Below are 12,329 nucleotides of genomic sequence, written 5' to 3'. Positions count from 1 at the left end.
ATGGTTCCAATGGCATCCTTCTTCAAGGTGAAGTAATCATCGTAAGCCCAGACACCATGGTAGAGGCGATCAAACACTTGCCACCTCATCCAAAAATGACGGTAAAAATAGGGATCGAATAGTGCATCGGGGGAAAAGTAGTCATTGCCCAACATCAGATGCCTTCGTGCCTGATTCTGGTTCAACCCTCAATGTCCATTCTTGTAGTTGAGAACATGCTCCTCCGCACACAACTTGTCTGCAAGACTCGGCCTCATCATCACTGTTTCATCCTCATATTCCTCTCGTCATCCGGTGAAGACGAATCCATGACTCGATGTAGAAGTACTCCTCGATGGAATCCATCGTGTATGCTTTGAAGTAAAGAACGAGAACACCAAAAAAATTGGCAATGACATTTGACCGAACATTTGATGAGTGTAATGTCTGCCGTGAACGGCATCAGCGGATAGTGAAGGATACATGAGTTGTAGCCATACCCGTGAAACAACTGCATAATCGAAGGATGGAAGGCGCCTGGGTGGAGCAGCGGAGGTTGGCAAGACCTGGGCGGCGGGCGCGGTGGTACAGTGGCGGCAATGGTCGCCGACGGAGCAGATACGGAGCATAGGGGAGAGGGACGGAAGGGGGGGGGGGGGAGTGCTCAAGATCGAGTATTTTGGATGTGCCGGTCATGTCGGAGTCCGACATGGTGAAGGTCCGGATGTCCTCAAACCTCCCCTACTTTTGGTTTCAGGTTGTGGGACTTCGAACATTCGGACCGGACCGAACAAATTTGATGAACGATGTTGGATGGCAAAAAATGTCAGACACGGTTTCTGTCCGAACATTTTGGGCGATTTGGTGAATAGCGTTGGAGTTGCCCTTATGACAGCATACAATGATACTCTATAATATCATCGAACGTGCATGAGAGTTAATGAGATGGAACTGGCATCAACTGTGCCTTCACTATGGCTCCATACAGAGCCTTTAGCAGTACTCCTATATAAGTAGATGTAGCTAACTAGGAAGCTGCAGCTACAAGCAAACCACGTACGCACCACAACCGAAGCATGCATACATCGATGGCGATGAGGAGGACCTGCAGGACGGCCCTCGTCGCGGCTGTGGTGGTGGTGGCCCTGGCGATGGCGCCGCCGGCTGTGTGCGAGAGCAAGACTACCCAGCAGCAGGAGAAGAAGGGGCCGCTGGTGACGGCGGTGATCGTGTTCGGCGACTCCATCATGGACCCCGGCAACAACAACGGCCTCCACACGGCGGTGAAGGCGAACCACGCGCCCTACGGCAAGGACTTCGCCAACCACGAGCCCACCGGCCGCTTCTCCAACGGGCTCATACCCACCGACTTCATGGGTAAGTATCTATACGTACGGGACGAGACTTGCTTGCTCCTCACGCGTGTGTCCATCCGTGCTCCCGCATACGTGGCTTGATTTGATTGGAACAAAATAAGACTCCCCCACCCCCTTAATCGAGATGATTAGATTAGAAAGGAAAAAAGAAAAAAGACAGCCGTAGGGTGAAGTGGGAGCACAGATAAGAGAATGGGGAGGGAGCAGGCAAGCCGGATGCGTACGTACGTAAGTACGTGCGTATGCGTTTTGCTTTTCTGTATACCTTCCATGCATGCATGCTCACCGTATACACTACATGCACCACTCTAAACTAACTGCACTGACAGAGCTGGTGAGATGATAATCTAGCCAGTGTGTGCACTGTACACCCTCTCCATGTGACGAGGGTCTTGATTCCTCCATGTGCCATGCCATCTCGAGGCATGCATGGAAAATGGAATTGCTTAATGCAGTAGTGTACGAATACCTTGGTGTCTTACCATACCTGCGGGACTACTGCTGCCACTTGAAAATGGTTACTGTAGCATCTTCTCCTGATTAATGAATTGCCAACTCTTCTGCCGACACTGAAAAAAGGTGCTCGAAACATGTGTGGCTGCAAATCGTTTAACTGATCCGTGCGTGTCGGTGCATGTTACTACTATAATTGTGTAGTGAACACGCACGTACATGTACAGTTCCAGTTGCTGAAAAAGTTGCTCCAACGTTGCTGAAAACTGAGCGCACATGTGCAACCAACCTCCCACGGAGTAATGACAAACATTTGTACATCATACTTTTTTAAGTGAGATGACCCTTAAACACTGTATGTACGTTCTACGTCAAGCCTGTTTAATTTCAATCTCTCAATCGTTCATACAACGATTGTAATATGTTCTACATCCAACCAAACAGATTGTTGAAGTGTATCCACCCTAGGAAGTTACAGTTCACAAGAAAGATGTGGTTATATAAACCTAGCTAAACCAACCACGTGATACATGTGGTAAGCAATCAAAAGCATTAAAAAAAAACTAGCTAAACCAATTATATGCATTACAGGTGAGGGATGTTCGGCAATCATCTCTCTAACAAAATAGAAATCAATCTCATTGTGTTTAGTTTGAGCATGAAAAACTGGGTTAGCTAATAGGCATAGATGTATCTCCTAACTTATCACAGCATAAACATGTCACTATTGCTTATGATGCTTGGAGTTTCTTTCTTTTTTGCCAGAAAAACTTCTGTTATATTCATTAACTGTTGAGCCATGGGATTGTCGTCACAGATCTTATTGTGCAGTTGAGCCATGGGATTGTCGTCACAGATGTTTTTAGTCTGCAACCCTTTGTATTATAACTCGCAAAAAAACCTTTGTATTACACGCATTGTTGTATTATTATCCATGAAATTAGCAGCTCCCATGCTATATATGTTTGCAAAAAAATTAGCAGCAATTTTAGTCATGTTTCTAATGGGCCGAATTAATTTCAGCCCAGGGCCTTAACGTGAAGCAACTACTTCCTCCGTACCTGGGCGTGGAGCACACCCCCGAGGACCTCCTCACCGGCGTCAGCTTCGCGTCCGGCGCCACCGGATTCGATCCTCTCACCCCCGTCATCGTGGTAATTTACTTTTTGTCAGCTAATCTGTGCGTGTGCTCTCGATCGAGCTGGTGATCAGTCTCATATCAGTCCGTCTACTTTTAATTGGTTTCCAGAACGTGATCTCACTGGAGCAGCAGCTGGCCTACTTCGACGAGTACCGCGGCAAGCTGGTGGGCATCGCCGGCGAGGAGGAGACGCGGCGGATCATCGACGGCGCGCTGTTCGTGGTGTGCGCGGGCACGGACGACATCGCCAACACCTACTACACCACGCCGCTCCGGAGCGCCCACTACGACATCCCCGCCTACGTGGACCTGCTCCTCGTCGGCGTCGAGTCCTTGCTCCGCAACGTGAGCGCGCGGGGCGCCAAGCGGATCGGCTTCGTGGGGCTCCCGCCCATCGGGTGCGTGCCGTCGCAGCGGACCATGGGCGGCGGCCCGGACCGCGGCTGCGTGCCGGAGCGCAACGCCGCCGCACGGCTCTACAACGCGAGGGCGCAGGAGCTGATCCGCCGGCTGGGGGAGGAGGACCCGGCCGGGTTCCCCACCCTCGTGTACATCGACATCTACACCGTGATCCAGGACCTGGTGGACAACGGGGCGCGGTACGGGTTCAGCGAGACGAAGAAGGGGTGCTGCGGCACGGGGACGTCCGAGGTGGCGGTGCTGTGCGACGCGAGGTTCATGCCGGTGTGCGACGACGTGTCGGAGCATGTTTTCTTTGACAGCTACCACCCCACGCAGCGGGCCTACAAGGTCATCGTGGACTACATCTTCGACCACTACATGCAGTTCCTGAATCTCTGAGACTACATCATTTATATTCTCGTGTGTTTTCAAAGCATTACATTGTTCATTCTTGTTAGTCTGAATTATGAGATATCAGGGCCAAAAACAGATCGGCCAAGCCGAGCTGCAATTGATTCAGTGTGTGAGTATATATTTTGGGTGGTGCTTGATCCAACATTAATTGTCAACAGAAATGTATTTGGAGATAGCAAGTTGTATATCCACTAGCAAAACGGCCTGTGCGTTGCAACGGAAGAAAAAATATATTCTAATCTTCAGTGGCCATGATCACATTTTGCTGCATCACCGAGATACACTATCACTCTCATTTTCGTGAAATCGTGAACAATTTCTAAAAATCATGAATATTTTTTAAAACTCGTGAACACATCTGAAATCGTCAATATTTTTCAAATTCCTGAATATTTTACAGATTTTTGAGCATTTTCTAAACTCATGAACATTTTATACTATTTGCAAACTTTTTTAAAAAACTTGATTTTTAAAACAATTTTCTCGAATAGGCGAACATTTCTAGAATCGAAGATTTTTTCTGTTGGAAATTGTTTGGTGGAACAATTTTTGAAATTCAATAGCATTTTTTTGATTTTTTAAAATGCATGATCATTTTTTGAATCAACGAACATTTCATGAATCGATAAACTACTCCCTCCGTCCGGAAATACTTGTTACATAAATGGATGTATCTAGATGTGTTTTAGTTCTAGATACATCCATCATTATCCATTTCTATGACAAGTATTTCCGTACGGAGGGAGTATTTTGTAAGTCACGAACAGTTTCTGATTTCAAGAATATCTTTCAATTCCTGAGCATTTTTTGAATTGTTGATTTTTTTCAATTTCATTAAAAAAAATTAATACAAAAACTTTTTAAAAAAACATCATTTTTTTATTTCCCGAAAAAATAGTGATTTTTTTAAAAATCACTAATATTTTCTGAATCAACAAATATTTATGAATTACTAAACATTTTATTTCGGAATTCTCATTTTTTTTAAAAAAAATCAAAACTTTTTTGAAGTCTTAAATTATTTAAAGTATACAAAATGAAGATGGAAAAGCAAAAATAAAAATAAAAAACGAAATTTACAAAACAGGCCGTCCGGACATGGGATGGCCCAAACAGGCGCGTTGTGTCTGCTCTCAGCAGGCGGAGCGCAGTATAGAAGGTTTCTACTGTATGGGCCAGTCCAGACGGGGATTCTCCTGTGTGAAATGTTTTTTTATCACTTATAGGTGGCATTGATGGGTAATAGTTTGCAACCTTGGAGGCAATTTCAGTGACGTACCGTGAGAAGCAACATCCCCTTTATTATTAGGTACCCAACCCCCCCCCCCCCCCCCCCCAAAAAAAAACACAAGAACAAATCAGATAAGCCCATACTTTTCATAATAAAGGGCATGATGGTTATATTTTAGAAACTCTTCCTCCGTCATATAAGATGTACACATAGGACTAAGCCTTCCGCAACATGCATTCAAGAAGATATCCTCGCATCATCATCGCCACGTACAATCGGAGACGACCCGAACAACGTTTTTCAGCCTGGTTGCCGAGACAATCCAATGAATTCAATAAGGTAACAACGCACGCCCGCTGATCCTAAGCCGGCAATAGAGGTCAAGACCGAAAACATATTGTGGAGCTTAGGCTCCTGGGTACCCCTTATCTAGCCATCCAATTACGCACATGATTCGTGGACATATTTTTATGTTTTTTGTTTCTCCCATATAGAACAACATATGAACTTCAAACTTTGCAGAACAACGAAACATTCTAACTAGAATGTGGGAAACAACTTTTAGATTTTGCGTGCATCATAAACACTAAAAATAAGATTCTTTAATCAAACAAATCTCACCTTGTATATTTATGTTGAACCAAAAAATCTGAAAGTTTTTTCCCACATTGAAGTAAGAATGTTTTGTTGTCTTGCAAAGTTTGAAGTTCATATGTTGTTTTGTTTTGAAGAAATAAAAAAGAGAAAATTTCATGTAGTAAGTTAGTTGTGTAGCACGGATCTCAAAGCAACATTGGAGGGTAAGGATAAGAGGTGTCTGGGTGCCCGAGCTGAAAAAATCCATGTCCAGGTCAAGACAAGAGTTTGCAACCTCAGACATGAAGCAGTGTTTTAATCAGCATCGAGATGATGGATCGTTCAATGGTCACATCTGCCAATACTTCACGCCGGGCCAAAATGACACTAGAAGGTTTTTGGGACGTTTTCCCATCTTAGACCATCTCCACGGTTGCGAGGGGCGCCATGTCTCGTCATGAATCTGCTTGTGCCATCCCACACTGGTGTGTCACACCATAGCATCCATCATATTGTTGGAGCTGTTGTCCGCTACTACATGTCAGCGGTGAAGCGTTGGTGCGCCCCTTACTCCTCACCCTCACACACTACCGCTGGTGGATGCTGTCGTCAACCACTATTTCTTTACTAAACATATTATCACTGCATACACATCACTTGATATCAAGACGTGTGTCGCAAATACATGGACACTTGGACATTTTTTCTAACAAAATTATGTTCATCTATAGTACAATTTTTGTGATTGGATGAACTGTACACACTTTTTACAGACAAATGATTACATTTACTCTCTTTTATGAGCGAGGATAACATTTTACTTTGGGAGTAACATTTAAGTATTTTCGCAGGACTGTAGCGCAAAAAAAATAATTCCCAGGAAAAAATTCAAACCTCTTTTAAACGGAAAATGCCAAAAAAAAACGAAAGGAGATGATATGCAGTACAAGCCCAGAAGCGTTAACAAGAGCAGCCCACGTTAGCCCACCTTGATCGAACGAGCCCTTTACCAAGCCCACACCAAAAGCGATTACAGACGAGCCCGCTTGAGCCCGTCTTGATAGAACGAGCGAGCCCTTACCCAGCCCAAATCGACGAACTGGGTCTACCCACCCGCCGCCCGCCCGCAGACCCAATTCGATGCCCTAATCGTGCCCGGAATCTCCCCTCCCCGTCCCCCGCAAGGCTCCACCGGCGATCTCCGTCTCAGGTGACCCCTCCGCCTCGATTTCTCCTGCAATTCCTCGATCTGGGCTACTCATGCGCGTTTAATCTGACGATTTCGGGTCTCTAGAGCCCACAATCGATGCGATCCGTCAGTATTTCCCCGCCCCAAATGTGTAGGATTTGGGGGGAATTTCTGCGCGGATTCTGGATCCCGAGCGCCATCTTAACCGCAGATCTTGTGTTTTCGTAGCTGTTTAGCCTGTTCAGTTCGATGTAGCTGTATGCTAGGTTGCTAGTAGCAGGCAAGACTAAAAAAAATAAAAAATCATGTTTACTGTGCAGCCATGGAGATGGAGCATGCTGTGATCCAGCAGCAGGTCGTGGAGTACCCCGAGGAGCATGAGGTGGAGGTGGACGTGGACAACATCATGAAGACGGAGGTGGCGTACGGTTCCGGGGTTCACAGCACCGCGTTCAGGTACAAGCACAAGAAGAGGTCCAAGGTCTGGGAGGAGTACAAGCCCATCTTCCTCAACGGCAAGGTGCAGTTTGCCGAGTGCCTCTACTGCCACAACCGGCTCAGCTGCAAGGACTCCAACGGCACGAGCCACCTGTGGCGGCACCAGAAGATCTGTCCTGCCAAGTCGGAGGCGGTGGTGGAGGGGCAACAGAAGGATTCATACTTCTCGTACGGTATGCTCCGGTTCTGCCTTGTAGTGTGTTCACGGTGTTGAGTTGAGTTTACTCGTACCATGCTGTTTGTAGCTTAGGATCTGCACACATGGATATATAACATTGTCAGAACAGTTGACCAATGGCATACAACTGATGAATGACTCACATTTTGTGCACAGTTTTGGTGAATGGAGACGGTCCAGTGTCACCAATTGACCCGGCCAATCAGATTATTTCGGAGACGCTTGATGACATCGGCTCAGCAACTCCAAGCAGATTCAAGTCGAAGGTGTGGAAGGAGTTTACGCCCATTTATGTCGAGGGGAAACTCCAGGCTGCAGATTGCATTCACTGCCAAAAACGTCTCAGCGCAAATAAGTTTGGAGGGAGAAGCCATCTTAGTCGACATCTCCTAACCTGTCCAGGACGGCTTGAAAGTCTCCACAATCAGCATAAGTTTTTGTTTGAGCCTTCGAGTGCACCTTTCAACTCCAGGGTGAATGATGAGCTCTCGCCTGCCTTGACAAATGGGAAGGTTCAGATTGCAGAATACGCTAACAAGCTCCCCAGGACTAGTACCTCTGATGACACCATCCACACAGTCCAGCCCATTCAAATGGTGCCAGCACACCCACCACCAACATCAGATGGTGCAAGCCTGAAGAAACAGAGGACCTCATATACGAACATTTCAACTGACAAGAACGCCGGGAAGTTTTGTCAAGAAACATCTTACCAAGAGCTAGCCAAAATGATAATTCTACATGCTTATCCTTTTTCAGTTGTGGAGCATGAAGAAATGAGAAGAGTTATAAAGAATCTCAACCCTATGGTTGGGATGGTTTCTCATAATGATATGAAAGATCATTGCACTGCTTTATTTCAGAAGGAAAAGATAAATATTAAGGATGTACTTACACTTTCCTCCCGACGTGTGTCTCTGTCAGCAAGCATCTGGACTCCTGATGGACCTGAGCCAACAGTAAATTACCTCTGTTTGACAGCACATTTTGTTGGTGATGACTGGAAAGTTCACAGAGTAATAATCAAATTTGGCATGTTTTGGTCCTCACCTACTAATTTGGAAAGGATAATACACTGCAAGGAGGCTTCTGTCCCGGAGTCTGAAAGTGGATCGTACAATGTCATGTGGGATGCAATTAGAGACTGGAATCTTGATCAGAAGATTTTGAGCTTGACTTCTGTAGGTGATGTTAGGAACAATGCAAATACCGTTAAGCTAAAGGAAATGCTCATAGAAAAGAAGTGCCTTCCTATTCGAGGCAAGCTATACAACATTCCTTGTCTGGACGACATCTTAAATAGTGTTGTTGCCGCAGGGCAAGCAGATATACTTCGCTTTGTTGGTGACGCAGTAATGGGATTTTTTGTGGCACATGCATCTTCACCTTCAGCCCAACAACAGCTTCTGGAAGTCATTTCACAAATGAGTTTGAAGTGTCCACAAGAAGATGCTAAGTGGTGGCACAAATTTTATTTTAGGCTTGAAGTTCTTTTGCATTTCAAGAAGTCATTTCCTTCTGAAGAAGTGCTGAATCTAGAAGATATGAATGTTGCTGAGTCTATTTGCAAGATTTTGAGGACGTTTTATCGTGTCATTGAAGTAATATCTTGCCCTAGCTCTGTCACAGCAAATATATACTTTAATGAGGTTTGGAAAGTGAGGACGGTGTTGCAAGAAGAAGCATCAAATGGTAATGGAGAATTTTCTGGAATGGTTATGGAGATGCAGGAAGCGTTCCATGGGTATTGGCAAAATTCGTACTTGTGGTTGTCAATACCTGTTGTTCTGGATCCTAGATTTAAAATCGGTTTCATTGAGTTTCGTCTGAAGCGAGCTTTTGGCACAAATTCCGAGAGCTACTTATCTGACATACGTGAAACGGTCCGTGAACTCTTCAATGAATACTGCAACCCTACAGATCTGCCAAGCACAGCTTCAAATAGTGCAGCTTTGGATGCGGATAATGATTTATTGGAAGATTGGGATCAGCATCTCAATGAACAAGCAAGTTGTCAGATATCTACAGAACTTGATGACTACCTTGAAGAGGGTCTAGTTCCAAGAAAGGATGAGTTTGACATTCTAAACTGGTGGATGAATCATACCACAAAGTACCCAACGCTAGCAGCTATGGCGCAGGACATATTAGCTATGCCAGCTTCTGCTGTCCAATCTGAAGCAGCATTCAGCAGCAGCGGACCGGTAATTCCAAAGCACTACAGCACATTGAACATCAAGACTATTGAAGCACTTGTGTGTGCTCGAGACTGGATGAGATAAAACGGTAAGGTCCTATACACTGCTCCATTCCACTATCATAGACCTGGTAGTGATGCTGTGATTAAGTTCGTGAGAGTTTCTTCTTGTTTGCCAGACAACTATATTTTCTGTATGGGAATCATCAATCATGGTACTTGCTGATAGGATAGTATTTCATATTTGGCAGAATCTTAAAACCTACAACCTTCTGACTGAAGGTGTAAAAGTTTAGACTTTCACATGTTCACGCCATGTTAAAAGCTACCGTAAGCCAGTCTTTGTCAAAATAGAACCTCACCATTTGGTCAACGATACTGAATATATTTATCTTTCAATTATCGATACGCCTTGCACTTGGTCTCTTCATGCATCTATGCTTAATGTTTCTTTGCACGCACTTTGTACTAGAAACAACTCCATTCATCATCATATCTTTGCTTATTGCCAGGGCAATTGTACATGGAAAGCCCAGCTTACTGGAATACTGCCTAGTAGATCAGTGCTCTGGTGCTAGCTCATAAGAGTGAAGAGTTTATGACGACGTGAAGAAGGCTCGGAGAATTCTCGCCCCAATGTACCCGTGCCATATGCTGATACAGTTCTGAACGATGAAGTTGCCGGACGTATGATTTGTTTCAGACATCTGTGTAGGTCGTTTTCGACCAAAGACCGGTCGCCAGCCCCGCCGATGATGATGACCAGCTTGGTGGCTGCTGTTGACATGCCCTGCTTCCTTTCCTGTGGAGACATGTTCATCGGCGTGTAATTTTTGTACATATCGACTCCGTGCCATTTGGTCGCTGTAAGACGCCTCGGCGCCTATGCAGCTAGTTGGTGGAGTTGTGAGTTTCTGAATGTACTGGGAATATGGGTGTATTGATGTCAGCATAAGAATGTCATGGGAGCAGAAGCGAGTTGCTGCTTGGCTGTGTGCGCGGCCTATCAATGGCTAATAATGGCCCGGCCCAGTCTGATAATTAAAGCCCATCTAGTTCCCGAAACCGAAGCTAAAGCCCATCTAGTTCCCGAAACCGAAGCCCAGTAGGTTTCGGATAGGACATCCGACCCCTACTCCTCGACGGCAATGGCAGGTGGCAGCGGGCATAAAATACAGTCTCGCACGCACGCGCCTAGGAAGCAGTTTATACATTGAAAAACCGCAGGTAGGAACTTGCTTCTATCTCGAGGAAGAAAAGGGTGCACCACGCACAGGGGGAGAAACACACCAAGGAATTATGAACTCGTGCCTGAGCAAAGGAATCATGAACTCGTGCCTGAGCAGCTCGTGCTTCCTCCTTCCGGCAGCCCTCCGTGTCATGAGACTCAACGTCGGGCATGGTTCGGAGGTCATGGACGCGATCCGAGGTAGACTCGTCTGTAAACCGTCCACGTCCATGGTATCGTGTGTTTCTCGGGATTGCAGTACCTCCCTGCCGAGGCCGGTCACCGGTCACTTGGCTCCTCGTGGGCTACATGCCTTGTGGAGGGCCACGACGTCAACTATGGCGCCGACTTTCCGTGGCGGCACAGGAATCACCATGCACCGTGCATTTCATGTCGAGACAGTGCCATACACTAACCGGACCCGCACGGTCATCTGCTCTCCCAGCGAAGCGCGCGAGCTCGGCGAGTCTGACTTTGCCAATTTCAAGAAGAAGCACACCTCCAAGATCCTTGACCCACACCACCACCAAAGTGTTCGCGTCCACGACATTTGCTGGAAGATTATTGGCGCCATCCATCGTGGCTTGTCCATCAAGAACAAGATAGAACAGCGAAGACAGGAACCACTACAGATGATGACGCCTTTGGATTGGATCGACGAGCTCAATTGGGAGGTGATAGTTGTTGAAGAAAAAGCCTGGAGGGGACAATGCTATTTCGATGGTAAGATAATAGTCTCCACGGGATTACTTCATTCCAGCACGGATGCTGAGATTGCATGGGTCCTCGGACATGAGGTACACACATACGTTCGTTTGTTCGTTTTGGATTAGTGAGGCTGATAGTTTTCAAAGTCGATAGTACTGCTTTTTTTTTTTTTGCATATATACATAGGTTGGACATGTTATTGCGAGGCATTTCTGGGAGATGATCATAATATTCGAGTTGTGGTTCCCGACTCGCCTCCTGGTGATGCCGTTGTTACGAAGGTACATTGATTTCATCACTTGCTTTACCCCCACCTTATTCATGCAAGCATCTTAATAAGAACTGATTAGATTAGCCTAGTATATGTATGCATATGCAAGCATTCACGTCATGTTAATTGGAAGATGTTGTTTTTTAAGAGCATGATGTTAATTACCTACTCTATTGTAGGAGTGAGCTAGAGGCGGATTACATTGGAATGTTGCTAGCCGCTGCGGCTGGTTTTGATCCCCACGCTGCTGCTATATGCCTTGACAAGGCAGGAAAGAGGAAAGGGGAGTCAGCATTTACAAATTTCCTCTCTTTCTTCTCATCCAAAGTTCATCCATCTTGTAAGAAAAGATCACGACTTCTATCGCAACCCAAGGTAATGGAGGAGGCAATGGAATTGTACAGAAAAGCAACTGAAGGTGATGGGCTTGACAATGACGGATTTGTTGGCATCAATTATGCAAAAGCCTGTCGCGAGGCCATGGCTTT

The 12,329-nt window shown here is 45.8% G+C and overlaps 2 protein-coding genes across 2 annotated transcripts; both read left to right on the top strand.

Moving 5' to 3' along the window:
• The first annotated feature begins 1,009 nt into the window (after nucleotides 1-1,009).
• LOC109736867 (GDSL esterase/lipase EXL3) lies at nucleotides 1,010-4,017 on the top strand. Its single transcript, XM_020296083.4, has 3 exons — nucleotides 1,010-1,356; nucleotides 2,832-2,962; nucleotides 3,058-4,017. Exons 1-3 carry the CDS (start codon nucleotides 1,056-1,058, stop codon nucleotides 3,748-3,750), a joined length of 1,125 nt encoding a protein of 374 aa, XP_020151672.1. The 5' UTR covers nucleotides 1,010-1,055; the 3' UTR covers nucleotides 3,751-4,017.
• A 2,618-nt stretch (nucleotides 4,018-6,635) lies between these two features.
• Nucleotides 6,636-10,608, top strand: LOC109736834 (zinc finger BED domain-containing protein RICESLEEPER 1). Its single transcript, XM_020296054.4, has 4 exons — nucleotides 6,636-6,782; nucleotides 7,082-7,432; nucleotides 7,594-9,723; nucleotides 10,147-10,608. The coding sequence occupies exons 2-3, from the start codon at nucleotides 7,084-7,086 to the stop codon at nucleotides 9,717-9,719; spliced, it is 2,475 nt and encodes an 824-aa protein (XP_020151643.1). The 5' UTR covers nucleotides 6,636-6,782; nucleotides 7,082-7,083; the 3' UTR covers nucleotides 9,720-9,723; nucleotides 10,147-10,608.
• The last annotated feature ends 1,721 nt before the right edge of the window (nucleotides 10,609-12,329 follow it).

The sequence above is a fragment of the Aegilops tauschii genome, chromosome 2 (assembly GCF_002575655.3).
Source record: "Aegilops tauschii subsp. strangulata cultivar AL8/78 chromosome 2, Aet v6.0, whole genome shotgun sequence".
In the NCBI taxonomy this organism is placed as follows: domain Eukaryota; kingdom Viridiplantae; phylum Streptophyta; class Magnoliopsida; order Poales; family Poaceae; genus Aegilops; species Aegilops tauschii.
Note: the sequence above shows the minus strand (reverse complement) of the source record. Positions and strands in the feature narration are given on the sequence as shown.

What these genes read in the sequence shown, in the direction of transcription:
- LOC109736867 (XM_020296083.4), top strand. Translation starts at nt 1,056, where the DNA reads ATGCATACATCGATGGCGATGAGGAGGACCTGCAGGACGGCCCTCGTC. An exon ending in CATACCCACCGACTTCATGG is followed by an intron (nt 1,357 to 2,831) that starts GTAAGTATCTAT and finishes AATTAATTTCAG; the next exon opens with CCCAGGGCCTTAACGTGAAG. An exon ending in CTCTCACCCCCGTCATCGTG is followed by an intron (nt 2,963 to 3,057) that starts GTAATTTACTTT and finishes ATTGGTTTCCAG; the next exon opens with AACGTGATCTCACTGGAGCA.
- LOC109736834 (XM_020296054.4), top strand. Translation starts at nt 7,084, where the DNA reads ATGGAGATGGAGCATGCTGTGATCCAGCAGCAGGTCGTGGAGTACCCC. An exon ending in GGATTCATACTTCTCGTACG is followed by an intron (nt 7,433 to 7,593) that starts GTATGCTCCGGT and finishes TTTTGTGCACAG; the next exon opens with TTTTGGTGAATGGAGACGGT.